This window comes from Coturnix japonica, chromosome 11, assembly GCF_054131305.1.
Source record: "Coturnix japonica strain WE chromosome 11, WE-NBRP24, whole genome shotgun sequence".
Classification (NCBI taxonomy): Eukaryota; Metazoa; Chordata; class Aves; order Galliformes; family Phasianidae; genus Coturnix; species Coturnix japonica.
Genome location: NC_140673.1, coordinates 4,091,105 through 4,106,048, shown reverse-complemented (window position 1 = coordinate 4,106,048; position 14,944 = coordinate 4,091,105). Strand labels below are relative to the sequence as shown.

The window sequence follows — 14,944 nt, the reverse complement described above, 5'->3', positions numbered from 1 at the left end:
GAAAGCAAGCAAATTCCATAACAAGTCTTAATAATCAGCAGAGAGTTTATCTTATGCCTAGGTACAAGGCATCCCTGTTTGTTCAGACCTTCTATCTCCTTTCCAGAGCCTCATTATCAGCGAGTCAGTAAACGACAAGGCTGAGCTGGCCTCTCCATGTCCCACACTGTATTGGAGCATGCAAATAGAACTCCTTGCTTCAGTTACTGAAATATTCAGGCTTTTTTCTTATTGCATATGCATTTCCAATTAATATTTTTGTGTTTTTATTCTTGTAGAATATAACAATGTTTTAACTGCTCTGAAGTAGCATGGAATGTCAGCTAGATTTATGAAAAAAGAACTTGTTTCTGAACTGTTTTGCTGTTCAGATTCATTGTTGACAGAAATGTTAGCTACCGACCTGTTAATTTTCATACTAGATGTTCTTGTATGAATGCTTTCTCTATGCAAGTTTTGAAAAACTTAGTTTGTCTGCGTTGCTTTCACAGGCTGCTGAAGTGAGTGAAACGAGCCTGCCTGAAGCTCAGCCTCCACCTTCAGTAGATGTAAATGAAGCTTCGTCTAGCATAGTTGCAAGCACTGAAAATAATTCCAGTTCACCTACCTCAGAGATATCTACAGTCTCACAGCCTGAGTAAGCTTTTCTATTTTACTGGTTTAATTTTAGACAGAGTGCTACTTGTTCTGAGGCTGTTTAAAGGGATTCCTGTTTAGATTAAGTACGGATGAGAAACTGTTCTTCCCTAGACAGCCGCATGCTGTGTTTTTTTTTGCAGTGCCTTTGTTTATGGTGTTGTGCTAATGTAATATGCCATCACTTACTCAGTTTTTGGAATAAGAGTTGCGTATTTGGTGAAGTATAATACTATTGCTGTTAACAGTTCCAAGCTGCTGCTTTTAGAGAGGAAAATACATCTCATGCTACAGTCTGTACTATAAAAGCCTCCAGGCCTTTAGCATTGGGATTTGTGCTCCTCACAGATTCTCAAGTGTCCCGGCTGCCTGACTGATGGCTTCTGCTTTCAGTTAAGGATTAGCTTTGGAGGAATTTGCTCTAAGACTTGCAATAGGACAGTCTTAAGTTGAGTTATTAAAAGGCCAACAATAAACTAACAAATTTTAGTTTTAAGACAACCAGGGTTGTTTGTACTGGTACTTAGTAGTGCAGTGCAGAGCTGCTGCTGCTACAGACAGACTCCTATTAGACTCCTTTAAGAGCTCATTTCCCTACTTTTGTTTCCATCCTTCTGTGGCATGCTGTGCAATCAAGTGTGAGTGGTGGCTTAGAAATCCACATGTACATACTTGTAGGTGCTTTCACAAAATTCTCCTAGTCTATTAAACATGTGCTAAATTGAATCTTTTCCTGTGCTTATCTGCTGATAAAGATGTAGTATTTTAACAGATAAAAATTATCCCACTGGAAATGAAGTAGATTTCTCTTGTTCTTTTTTTTTGTTTTAAGGTTCTGTTGGTTTAGTAGAAGTCTTCTATTGTGAGTCTTGGAAAATCACACTCCCAAAACTTACCATTTCCGTAAACCAAAACTGGAATGTAATTCCCGTTTCTTCTTATAGCTTTTGTTAACTGCTGTATTGACTTGCTGGTATAGCTAGATGCAGGCTATGTGCTTGTCAGGTCTTGGAAGGAGATTCAGGATTTGTGTTTTAAAAAACCCCAAACATTAGCTTGGTATCTTGTCATTGTTGAAAACAGACTTGTGGAGTACTAGGGGGGTCAACTGTGAAGACTCAAATTAGCAAGCAAATGAGTATTGAAACTTGTTTTGAAGCACCTGATTTATTAGTTTGTGCTGGGGAGTAGCGCTCTGGTTCTAGTACCAGTAACAGGAAGAGGAGGCAGGATGAATATAGGGTACAGATGTACTTATAGGTGGGTTTCGTTGTTTTCAAATTTCAGTTTGGCTTTAAATAGTAGTAGGGAAATCTGTTTTCATGCGGGTAACTCAGTATTGAAAGAAGGTGTAGTCTGACTTCATTGTTAAACAAGATTTTTTAAAAGGTTCAATTTCATCTGTTACCATTAGACATCAGTTGTCTTGTTTTAGGTGCTGGTTACAGAATGTGGCTCCCTTAGGTATTAACTTGTCTGATTTTGCAACAGGATTTGGCTACAGAATAGTTCAGCTGATTTTATTCCAAACTATTTCATGATAAATCCTTCTAGGACAGCATGGGGTCTGTAGCTTATCTATGCATACCTAATTTGGGGAAAGCTTATTGGAAAATGATCTGAGCTCCTCTTGTGGCTGTAAGGGTCAGCAGCTGCAGTGCATAGTGAGCTTGGTAATGCGCTTCAGAAATGATGGCAAGGATGTAAGCAATTGAAATTGCCTGAAGCAGAGGGGATGCTGCAGCTTTTAGCTCGTGTTATTTGCCTTCTGCCAGAATTACTTAAGGCTGGTCAGGTACGCCCTTATATACAGATATATATCTAAGTTCCTACTTGTTCTATATTTTATTCAGTTTGTACTGTTGTCTGTGCACAAAGATCAAGAATATCTGGAACCTTTTACTGCTGAGTGCAGTGGTTAATTACTCATTAGGTGTGGAGCTCATCTGTGTATCTTGGATGTCTGCAAAACCAAAAGGCTTGCCATTCAAAATGCTGACATGTTTGTGTTTTTGCAGTTCTCTGTGCTTTGGTTGAAATGTAGGAGGCAGAATAAAGGCTTTTGCACAGCTGAGAATGCAGTCCCACAAATAAGCTTAATTCCCCTTCTATTGATTTATTTTTATTTTTTATTGTTTCTCAAACTGTTTTTCTTTCTTTTTCTTTTTTTTCTTTTAACTTTGGAATATCTTTAGTTGATGTAGTTCGTTAGCAGGATTACTTGTATTATCCAGAAGGGTAAAAAGCATGTTATTTTTTTCCCTTCAGTGCAATAGAAAATACCCGTGCTGATATCCCTGTAGTCAGCTCTATTGAAGCTGAGCAGTCAGAACCTGACTGTGATATTGGTGGGACACTTGAGGCTGACCCTCAGAGTGAGCCTTCCTCTTTTGTCAGTCCACAAGAGAGGTGAGTATTGAAGTAGGTTGTGAGTCTGAATAATTTAACAGTAACTGTTTCTTCTGTCCTGGCCTTGCAGCAAAGATTTGCATGTGCTTGCTTATCTCCGTGTGTCTGTTTAATACTGGATATGACTGAAAGTGGGATGATTTTATATGTCCTAATGCTCTTAAAATTTCAGCCTTTCAGGCCAACTTATAGAGAACATATCATCTTCTCATGGCAAAGGAAAGAAGACAAAATCTGAGTTCGAATCAAAAGTTGAAGCAGCTGAAAAGGGGGCAGATCAAAAATCTGCTCTGAATGCCTCTGAGAACTTAAAAAGGGAGGTAAGCAGTACTGAAATCATCTGTTCAACACACGTAGGGGCATAATGACTTCTGTTGGGTTATCAGTGTTAAAGATGAGTAAGCTCCATCACTTTTCTGACTGCCACTGTATAAATGTGCAGCTCTCACATCATGAGTGCTGTATGCACATCTAGTGTTGCTCTCAATATAGTTAAAATGAAAGAACAGGGCAGTGAGGTTGCTAGTTTGTCATAGCTTTAATTTTTCTGAGCTGAGTCTTTTCATACACATGATTAAAGAATAGAAATCAAATAAAGCTGTCTGGAGAAGAATCCAGAAGGACTTTTCTCTCTGTAACGTAAGTTACGTTAACGGTAGTTAAGTAGGGGCTTTCTGCAGGATGCTTACTTTCTTTACATAGGTTAAAAGAGAAAAAAGAAAAGGGGGAGGAATTGTAGATCAGACCACATAAGCCTGTAGAAGTTAGTTTTGATTCTTGATTGAGTCAGGGAGTTCCTGAGTAGCAAGCAGATGGCTAGAGGTAAAGATGGCAGTTAGAGGACAAATAAAACATTTGATGTGTTTTTATTATTTCCTGAGTATCTTATTTGGCACTTGTTAGAATTGGGACATTTGGCTAGACAGGACTTTGTGTGAACTGTGTGACTGTTTTTATGTCCTTACTGCGAGGCATTTCCTAAAGCTTACTGGTTTTATATAGACAAGGAATGTCCATGGCCACAGTAGTGCTGTATTTTTCTATTTTAGGATCACATTTAGATTGTCCCTGCTAACTTGAATATTCTTCTTTAATATGTAGTCTTTCTGTGGATTTTTTTTTTTTCTAAAGGTATTGAACAGGGCGCAGTGTGCCGTAAAATAGTTACGTGCAGAGAACAGAGTCTTCCAGAAGACTTACTGCCAGAAAATTAGTGTGAACTTATTTTAAAAGTTCATTAACCTCATATTTTAGTGGCTGTGATGTAAATAATCATTGCTTTGGCCTGATGGCGGAGTTATGCAGAAGCATTATTGAATCAGTCAGGTTTTCTTTGACTGACTGCTAATTTCCATATAGTGGAAGGTAGATGATGCGTTTCTGAAATTAAGAAGACAGAGTTTTGGTTCTCTCATTTTAAGTTATGTGTACACACATATCTAGATAAGCCAGATCTAAAGTTCTGTTGCACCGTGAGTTATGTGAAGAATCCCATTGTGTTACTTTTTATGTAAATAAGCATTTATACTCTTTTCTTGAGGGCTTTCAGCTATAGAAATTTGTGACAGTTCTTGCTCTAAGCACAAAGAAAATGTAAACCTTCAGAGCTGTTCTGAAAACTGTTCTTCTGTAGCCAATATTTTACCGTACTTCAGTGCTTGAAATGTCCAGCAAAAGGCCTTGGCACATATGATGTGCTAGGAGTGAGTCTGTACTAAGGAGAGGTTGAGGTATAGCCTGTGGTTAGCTAAAAAGGGTCACTACTTCGACAAGTCCAAAGCAATGTTATTATTTTTTAATATTAAATAACATGTTTTCAGCTACCACCTAATTTTTCTGTTAATTTTTTGTGGTATTCAGAAACTCCAGAGAACCTCTGGAATTCTGTTATGATCAGCATTTCTGTTTGAAGTTTTGTATTCCAGGGGATCATTTGTTTCCTTAGGGAGAAAAGCAGAAATCATGAAGACATAGCAGTTGTTTTATTAGATAGAATGCTTACGTTGTACTTGAAATGTATTAGTTCAGCCACAAAAATTATCACCATCTCAATCCAAGTCTGTGATTCTGGGAGGAAACTGTTGCATGTTTATTTGGCTTGTGAGAATACCTAGGCTTTACATTTCCAACATGAGTTCAGATGATGGACTTGCTTTTGGCTTGACGTATATTATAAGGTTGGATTTTGTTTCAGTGTTTGTATTGGAAAATTATTTACAATCTGCGGCATGTTCCCCCCCCCCCCTCCTTCCAGAAAGACTATAAGAAAACAGGAGAAATTGACCCTACATCTGTCATAACTCCTAAGGATCCTGGAGACATTCCAACATTTGATGAGTGGAAGAAGAAAGTCATGGAGGTAGAGAAAGAAAAGAGTAAGTTCAGGATTTGTTTTCTTCAAATACAGACCACTTTGATCTTAAATTTGCATAGTGAAACCGACTGAATTCAGAATGCACCCAAGAAGTTTTCTTTCCTACTAAAATGATATGAGTGGTAGCATTCATTACATAAAAGCCTCAAGCAGCTGTTTCCTGAAAGGGAAAAGTTATTGTGTGAGCATTACAGTACTGAAGTTTTCTTGTTCCTAGGTCAATCAATGCACCCTTCTGCTGCTGGTGGACAGCATTCCACAAAAAAGGTCCAGAAAAATAGAAATAACTATGCCTCTGTTGAGTGTGGTGCCAAAATTCTGGCAGCCAACCCAGAGGCAAAGGTAAGCGCTCACCAGTTCATCATGTGCATTACTTCAGTTTGCTTACTCTCATGCAAGTAGTAAAGCAAAGTATCGTTACGTGAAACTGAACACTGGCTTCTGAAGTAATCTTTTATTTCTTGAGCTTATCCTCTATTCTTATAAGCACAAAGATCACAGTAAAGTATGATCTGTGTTCCTTAAACAAAAGGGATTACTATAGCGAAGAGTTTCTTTGATGGAAATATTTGGAAGAGGGAACAGAGTCTACGCCATGTAGCAATTGCATGAGGCCGTGTTAGCTCACCATAGCAAATAAGCTGTGATTGCGCAAAACTAGTCTGGTATGCTGTCTCCTGTAAATTATCATGCTTTGACTGTTATGTTGCTTTGTATTAGTCTATAGAATTAATATCAAATTCATTTCTGGGAAGAGTAGGAAAAGTGTTGTCATCGTCTACTAGAAATACTAATTGTCCTCTTCTTTATACAGAGCACTTCAGCTATTTTGATGGAAAACATGGACCTTTATATGTTAAATCCATGCAGCACAAAAATCTGGTAAGTTGCTGAGGTTTGCTTGTATGCAAAGGGTAATTCTAGTTTCCCATCATGTTGGGCGTGTGCAGTGGTTCCGTAGTGTTCTTTTATAGCTAGGGAAGGATCCAGAAACAAAGTAAAGGGCTGAGGAGTGTAATCAGAAAGATGAAGTGCTTTTATTAATGTTTCCTTTTTGTCTAAAAGGTTTGTTATTGAGCTTTGTGAACCAGTCCAAGTGAAACAGCTCGACATTGCAAATCATGAGTTATTCTCTTCCACTCCTAAAGACTTTCTGGTGTCCATTAGCGACAGGTATGTTATCCAGACTAACTCCGCTGACTGAATAATTAAATAATTACTAAATGGATGGCTTCTTGTGTATGTTGTTTAATTTTGCAAATCAAAATGTGTTGTGGTATGACAGGGATTTTGCTTTGTGTATGTGATCTTTCTTTATCTTTCTTTATCTGATTATATAGATTTTTTTAAAAATTTTTTTTTCCAGGTATCCAACAAACAAGTGGATTAAACTGGGTACTTTCCATGCCAGAGATGAGAGGAATGTCCAAAGCTTTCCTCTGGATGAACAGATGTATGCCAAATATGTTAAGGTAATGTAATGCTGCCAAAGCACTCATGCTTTTCAGGGGATTAAGTGTTGGTATTACCTGTTGTAACAGCATGCAGAGACATATGTTATCAAAGCACATTTTACCATTATATGCACTAGTTTTGTTAATGTCCCTAAGGGCCACATATTAGACCCTTATTTCACAGTCACAAGTGTGTTTCTTCCTGAAATAGTAACTGAGTGTGTGTGTTGGAAAATAACTGTTACCTGGTGTCTAAGAACACGATGCAGTCAGGCAATTGCTAAAGTAGGCGTTGATGCAGCATGCAACTGAATCTCAAAGGTGAGATTGTAGTCTGGTTAAATAATAGGACCTGTTTCCTTCCTGTGTTACTGGAGCAGTTAGCAGAACTGAAGCGGGAAGCAGTTGCTTTCCCATGGTAGCTGCCGAAGTTATGTTTGTCCTATTGGTAAATGTGATACAGGAATCTTTCCATGATCTTTGCTCTATCTAAATAACTTGCAGCAAGCTGTTTTTGTACAGAGGATTTAACCAGAATAAAATCCCATGAGTGATGTGGTACTTGGGTTGGGTTTAAGGCTTTAGTGAAAATACTGGGATGTAGTGGAGCTGTAATTCAAAGAGAATGCAGACTGAGGGCCTAAAATCCACCCTGTAGTGATAGTGCTTGGAAGAAATAAAAATTGGATTGTGCTACTGACTTAAGATATGTGCTCTTTTCAAGAGGTACCTGGGAATTATAAGTTACCTGTTGGACTTCTGTATGCACTAATTCTGCATGAGTTAGATAAAGACTTAGTGTATTTTAAATTCTGCTTTCTGGCTGAATTAATGCCTTAACGTAGCTGGAATATTTTGTTTGTTGCTGAAGTTCCAGGGTTAGCAGTGGATGCTTCAGCACTTAATCCCCTGGAGGGTACAGTGTTTTGCCTCGATTCACATAGCATGGTGAAGCTTCAAAAGGATTGTTAATGCGATCTTTGTATTTCATAGCATGAAATAGAAGTGCGTTTTAAGCGTGCTTAATCTACAAGAGGAGAGTCCAGGAATTTGGAGCAAGTTTGATTGATCTCACATGTAAATTAGTACAGCTCTTTATTGGGAACATCTACATGGTGTTTTAATAAGTGCATTGTACGCTTCTAAATTTAACTGAGACGAAATATCAGTGTGTAGCCAAGTTCTCCCTAGGTATAAACTGGTAAAAGCTTTGAAATAAGGTGCACTGTGCATCATCTTCCAGTAGTTTCCGAGTGTAGAATGCATGCTATGGTGTTTGTTCTTTTGGGTCACTTTCTGTAATCTGTGCTCTTTAAGGGGAAAACCTACATAGTGAACTTACTTCATTGCTCTGTCTGGCATCAGAAAAATTGAATAACTTGACGTTTGTGTTGCATGTTACCTCCTATCTGCAAGGTGTGAAGACTAAATCTTGCTACCTAAGGCAGATAAAGTAGTATTGCAACTTCATCCTCCATTACTTGTCTTAGGCATTATTGAACTGAATTAAAAGCAGTAAAGCTCTGTAGTTGCCTGTAGCATGTGTTCAGCCTTTGTACTGACATCTGTTTTTTTTTTGTTTTTTTTTTTTTCTTTTCCTTTCTCTTGCTTCAGATGTTCATCAAGTACATAAAGGTTAGCAACCTCTTCTTTTGGAATGCTGAATGTATAGGGCTTGGGGTGTTCTCTGCTGCGGCTCAGCACGTAAATGCATGGCAAGAATAAAGCTTTTGGCCTTTTCTGTTCTGGGCAAATCTGCAAATCCCCTGTAAACAAGACTACCTTAAATGGACTCTTAACTCTATGGGTCTTTGGTCTTTTGTTTGAAGTACCTTTCATTCTTTAGGTGGAGCTGATATCACACTTTGGATCAGAACATTTTTGTCCCTTAAGTCTTATAAGGTAACATCTTTACATGTTTTGCTTTATTTAGTTTTCAGTATATTTTAACTAGCCAGAAATAGTGCAAATTAAAGTAACTGCCTAAGTTGGCCTGCTGTACAATGTGCTGCTTCACATGTGTTTAAGGAAGTCATGAATCTTTTAATTTAGTTTCCTGCTGAGTTAGGGATATTTGCAGGGAGGGTGGGGGACAGGAGCACGAGCAGCCTCTGAGCAGGGTGTGTATGTTTCAAGGCTAACTAAGCAAAGCAAGGCACAAGTGCATGCCAAAAAGGGCAGGTGTGGTGAGTGCTGCTGGGAAGCTGCTGTGTTACGACTGCCCAGGTGTTTACTGCTGACTGTAGTCAGTCATACCCGAAGCACCTAAATCAGAGCAGCTCTATCTGTAGCTCACAGAATAATCACCTGTGCTGTTCCTGAGAACTGCTTTTAGTTCTTCTGTTAAAGTTGTGCCTGGATTTGAACCTGAGAAACTAGCATCGTAAACAAAATATTTCTGTCAGTAATAGTGCTTTAAATTGGGTTTAAGTTGATTTCGGCAGAGTAGGTAAAGAATATAGCACCCAAAATCAAGTAGTTAAGAGGATGTTCTTAAAGGTTGTTGAAGGTAAAGGAGATATTTTTGTCTTGAGCTCCACACAAGCTCTTGGAATTATTGCAATTAGGAACTTCTCTGGTTTTGTACAGCACTTGAGACGTGCAACAAACTGGATAGGAGTCTGAGAAATATATTTATTTCTAAATGAAGGCAGCTATTGCTTATCTGATGTGTTTGTTGCACATTATGTGACATTAATGTTCATGTAGTTGTCTGTCCATCATGTCAAGTAATCACACAACTAATAGACTTTATTTCTGAAACTGTTTGTAGGGTATTTGGTACCAGCATGGTTGAGGAGTATGAAGAAATAGCTGATTCCCAGTATCAGTCTGAACGACAGGAGCTTTTTGATGAAGATTATGGTAGGCAAATAATTTCTGCTTTTTTTTTTTTTTCCCCTCAGCCATTCAAGCATGCCTTGTGCTAGTCTGACTTGAAGGATCTGACTGTTGAATTTACTTGTTCGATAGCATTTAAGCATTTCTGGGTTTACCCAAGCATCATTTTAAGTTTTAAACTGTTGTAACTATTTTGGAGGGTTGCTTTCAAACACCAGTAATAAACCTCAATTTCTTCTGGTGGGCTACACAACGGTATCTTCATATACTGCCAGCTGCAAAAGATAATGATGGTAATCAAAGTAGCTCACACAAAGAACTTTATCTGTAGTGACTGTTGGTTGGTTGGTGCCCCAAACAATTGGGGAGGGCTTACATTGGCCAGCAGACTTTGTAAAAGATGTAGGAAAACATCCTCCCCTTGTTGTCCAGCCGTCTTGAGGAGGAAACCCTATGTAAGCACAGTGAGCTGTTGGCTGTGTATTTCTGAGTGCGGGGAAAACTGAGGATTGAACTGTGAATGTCTGTATTTCTTGTTGCATTGAGCTTGTTATTTCAGTATGGCATCTCTGACCTTTAACTCTATTTCTGTAGCTTTCTTTTTATGCTGTCAAGCCAGCAGTGTTGAATGATACATTAAACCTTGAGGTTTATTTTCATTTTTCACAACATATAATTTAATAGTAATAAGTGTTCTTTTTTACATAGATTATCCATTGGATTACAATACAGGGGAAGAAAAATCTTCAAAAAATCTCCTTGGTTCTGCTACAAGTAAGTATGACTTAGATGAACTGTGCTGAAATGAAGTGAGCTGTTTCACAGTGGAATGATATTTCTGCCTGCAATGGCTATGACTTTCTCTGTGATTTTTCTGCTGAAACCATTTGTCATGTTTCTTATTTAGTGACATAGGAGTAAATTGTAGCACTTAGAAGCTGGGTTGTCATTCTTGAAATTTTCTAGAAGTTCAACTTTTTGTTTTTTAGATTATTTTCTTTTAGGAAGCTTTATTTTCTGTGCTTTAAGATACCGAGCACTTTAAACACTCTGGATTTTACATGGGGCTGTAAGCAACCAGTACTACCGTGCAGTCACACCTTAATTATTCAAAACTTGGAAATCCAGGCATAATTAAGGTCCCTTATTTATAGGAGGCCGTCTGAACAGAGGGGATGGAGGATGCTTTCTGAGAAGTGTGCTTGTGCAAATTTTGTAGCTTCTGTGTCCTTCATAAGAGCTGTGTGATTTTTTTGGACAGAACTAATGGGTCTTGGCTGTCTCTTGTCACTTTCCCCTTGGAAAGCTGCCAGATGCAGGCGTTGTTTGGCTAAGTATACTTGAACGTTCCATTTTAATGGTATTCTTAAACTTCTAAATTATTTAGGATGATATCAGCTGCCTCACACTCTCTTGTACAGTGCTCTTACCCTGTGCCGCTCTTCTTTCTGGCACAGCTAGTGAAGGTTTGTTGCTACCATGTGACTGTACATGTACATGAATGTTGTTCAGATTCAAGACAGCTTGTTTAAGGGCTCAGGCTTCTCTTTTGTTCCCTGGTGCATCAGATCTGCAGGGTTCTTTGCTGTTTCTGATAATCATTGTTGCTTTAAGAGGTCCTGGCTCTGTTTGGTGCACTTTTGAAAGGGGCATTAGTGGAAAAGGCAGTTTATTTCTAAATTCCTTCCTCTCACAGGTGCTAGGAAGCAGGATGCTCTTCAATGACAGTGCTTAGCTTTACCTGTGCCTGAAATCAATATTTCAGGATGGTTTTCAAGTTGTAGCCACATACCCTATTCACAGCTGTTATATTCCAAATGTTTTGTTCACAGTCTGAAAAAATGAATGACTGTTGTAGAATGTGTTTGTTTGTTTTTAAGTGGACTTAAGACTGTGATGAAAAGATTTGGAGTGCCTCATCAAGCTCTGTTTGTGCTTTATCAGCACAGCCGAGCACCATTGCTGTGGTAATTACTTAATCCTGGCTGATATATCTTGGTGTTTTTTTAAGAATATGGAGTTTGTTTGGGGGATTTGTGTGTGATTGCTTAGACAAACAAGACAGACATCTGTCTGCATTGTCTTAATATGGGCTGATATGCAGTGAGGGAGAGGGATCATGGAGAAGGTGGCTGTAGTGAGCTTTTTCTGTGAGGGAGTTTTGTATGAGGAGGAGGTATTTCCTTTCAGCAGGAGTTGCCAAAGCTAATACAGGGAAGCTACATCTAGAGTACAGTGTAAGGCAGTGTTTAGAGATGTGTAGTGATGTGTGCACAGTCAGCTCTTTGGAGTTACTGGGGGAACTTTGGTTAGCTGCTGGAGCCAGCTTTAGCTGAGTACCTACAGAGAGTGTCACTGTGTATTGAGATGTTGTTGTTGTTCAGAGTTTGTATCCTGTTTGTCATGTAAACTTTATTTTAGCTGCCTGGAAGCCAATTGAAAGAGAGTCTTCTTTGTCAGTTAGTCTACTAAGATAGCAGTTTTAAAATAAAGTCTCTATCTTTTAAACAGAAATCTCCTGGCCTTAAAAAATGGCATAGCATTCAGTACAGTAGAATGACTGTTTCGTTTGTTTTAATGTATTGCGGTTTGTGCCAGGTGTTCGTAACAGCAAGTAGTGCTGTGGTGCAGTCTCTGAGCCCTCTGGTTATGTCCTTATTGATCACTTGGTTTCCATTTCAGATGCTATCCTCAACATGGTGAACATTGCTGCTAATATGCTCGGAGCTAAAACTGAAGAAACTTCTGAAGCTGAAGGTATTTTTTACTTTTTTCATATTAAAAGCATTCCAGGTAGTCTCATATGATGGAGCTGTAGGTGATGTCCCAGTTCATTGCAGATGAGTTGGACTAGGTGACCTTTGAAAGTCCCATCCAGTTCAAACGATTCATTGATTTCTTCTGGGGCTTTCTTTTGTTCGCTTGCTTGAATTTTCTGTGAGGAGTTGGATGGTCTGCAGTTAAGTGACTGTTCTTCGCCCTCTAAGGCACATGTAATTGATGTTGTGGAGTACTACCTTGTTGACAGTGAAAGTTTAATTTGCTGAGAAGGGAACGAAGATACCATATACTTGTTCAGCCATGTTCTGATTTCTTACTCTGTGTTACCCAGTTCTAGTTGCAGAATCTAATTCCTTCCTGGAAATATTTAAGGCTGTCCATAACATCTTACACATAAATTGTTGCTAGTACTTTCAATGAACTGGCACTTTAATGACCTGCAGTTGTTGCTGGAGAAGCGTTAACATCCAGTGCATGCATTCCCACTCCAAAATGCAGAAAACAAATGTGGTTCTTGAATCTTTGTCCTATTCTTTCCTCCATCCTGCAACAGGGAATGAAAGTATATCTGAAAATGTCACTGTCACTACTCCTGCAAGTTCAACAGCTGCACCAAGACTGATTGAACCAACTCCTGTTCCTTTACCAGAGTAAGTTGCATGTTCTTCAGTGTGCTCCTAGCGCAGACTAGCCCATACTAGTCAGGAATCTTTGGTAGTAGTATACTCACGATATGGCTTGCTGCCTAAAACAAGTAAAAATAAAATAGTGGTGAAGCAGGGGAAGCTACTAACCAGGCAAAATGTATTGTTTTAGTAACTACTTACAGCTCTTTCCATTATATGCTTTAGCACTTGATTAATATCAAAAAGCTTCCATAATGTTTTCAATTATTTGTATTATTTTGTTTGAAAGAAATAAGAGGAGCTGTTCTTTTAAGTCATGAGAATAAACTTTGCAGCCTTCTAGAGCAGGCATGTAAAACTGTTGAAGTAACATCCTGTGTTTAACTCTCTCCTTGTAGGCTTACTACAACAGATATTCCACAGATAGATAAAGACCAATTACACGTGGATTTGACAAAAGAAAGTCCTATTGTTCAGCTAGTACAAGAGTATGAAGAAGATACAAGCCAGTCAACAGTAACCTTGCTGTCTAGTGATGATCAGGAAGAAGAAAAATCTGCATGGTTTGAACTTGAGACAGGCCTGTATTGCTATGACTTGGCTACCGTTTGTTGCATTTCTACTTTCACAGAATATCTGTTTAAATGGTGTTCAGTTGCAGTAGCCATCCATCGGCAACATATTAAAACTGAATGGAAACAAGAGCAAGATAACGCTGCTCATGCTCAGCCACCGCAGGTAGTTCTGCCTCAGCCTGTCCCTGTGTCAGTAGATGAACCTCTGCCTGAGCAATTAGACAGCAAAGCTGACAAAGTACCTGGCTCTGCTGTGGCAGTTGATTTTAGCAGTGCGGTCCATGAGATCATCAGTAATGAGACTACAGCTACTATTGAACTGGAACCAAGCCATCCTCAAACTGTCTCTCAGTCTCTGCTCTTAGAAGTTACCTCAGAAGTTAAACCTTTGCCAACAACAGAGATGGTGGAGCCTTCACAAGAAGATGCAGGCCAGGAAGCACCAGGGATCACTCCTCAGGTGGATTCAGCCGAGATCAGTACAGCAACAGAGAAGGCTGAGAGCTCTGTTGCAGAAGAAGCTGTTGTAGTTTCTGAAACCAGTATGATCACTGAAGTAAAGGAGACGAGCGCCAGGGAGACTACTGCTACTCCAGTGATTTCAAAACCTGCAGAGACTGTTGTGCAGCCTGAATATACAGTAGGCATCCTAGCCAGCGATGCTGGGGAAGGAAAGGAAAGCACTCCAGAAGTGCAGAAACCTGTTTTGTCTCCTGTTGAGTCTTCTGTATCTGTTGAAACGAAAGAGGATGATCAGGCAACCGAGGAAGCTTTTATGTCGATTCCGGTCTCTGGAGGTCCACAGAGAACAGCTACAGACTTCTATGCTGAGCTGCAGAATTCAACAGATCTAGGCTATGCAAATGGAAATCTTGTTCATGGGTCTAATCAAAAAGAGTCCGTCTTCATGCGCCTTAATAACCGCATAAAAGCCCTGGAAGTAAATATGTCTCTCAGCAGCCGTTATTTAGAAGAACTGAGCCAGAGGTAAGTCTGCAAAAGGCTGGGGTAAGGTCTGCGTTCTGTAATTGTGATTCTAGCCAACTATTCTAAGGTATTATTTTATATTCGTTGCAAAGGGTTATGTGGAAGTTATTACAGTGGGAAGCTTTATGGAAAACTGAGGTAACTAGCTGATCTTAAAAAGCTATCAGAGACCTAGACGTGTGTGAGTAGCTGGGATGCCCTTCCTTTATTTTCAGCTACAATCACCTTTGTTTTGTGTTGAAAAATATGGAGTGTTGGGTG

General features: G+C 39.1%; 1 protein-coding gene across 8 annotated transcripts in view; it reads left to right on the top strand.

Moving 5' to 3' along the window:
- The window catches only part of SUCO (SUN domain containing ossification factor), a 29,469-nt gene that overhangs the window by 6,534 nt on the left and 7,991 nt on the right, over positions 1–14,944 (top strand). For 2 of the 8 annotated variants that reach the window (XM_015869735.3, XM_015869732.3), the window contains exons 4-18: positions 492–637; positions 2,905–3,045; positions 3,218–3,365; positions 5,300–5,420; positions 5,637–5,761; positions 6,234–6,301; positions 6,485–6,592; positions 6,786–6,891; positions 8,488–8,508; positions 8,720–8,775; positions 9,647–9,738; positions 10,423–10,488; positions 12,397–12,471; positions 13,049–13,145; positions 13,520–14,683. In XM_015869735.3, coding sequence (XP_015725221.2) covers positions 492–637; positions 2,905–3,045; positions 3,218–3,365; positions 5,300–5,420; positions 5,637–5,761; positions 6,234–6,301; positions 6,485–6,592; positions 6,786–6,891; positions 8,488–8,508; positions 8,720–8,775; positions 9,647–9,738; positions 10,423–10,488; positions 12,397–12,471; positions 13,049–13,145; positions 13,520–14,683 — 2,534 coding nt within the window. The remainder of the gene's footprint in view (positions 1–491; positions 638–2,904; positions 3,046–3,217; positions 3,366–5,299; positions 5,421–5,636; positions 5,762–6,233; positions 6,302–6,484; positions 6,593–6,785; positions 6,892–8,487; positions 8,509–8,719; positions 8,776–9,646; positions 9,739–10,422; positions 10,489–12,396; positions 12,472–13,048; positions 13,146–13,519; positions 14,684–14,944) is intronic. The other 6 variants (XM_085510909.1, XM_015869736.3, XM_085510907.1 and 3 more) reach the window with 3 other exon arrangements.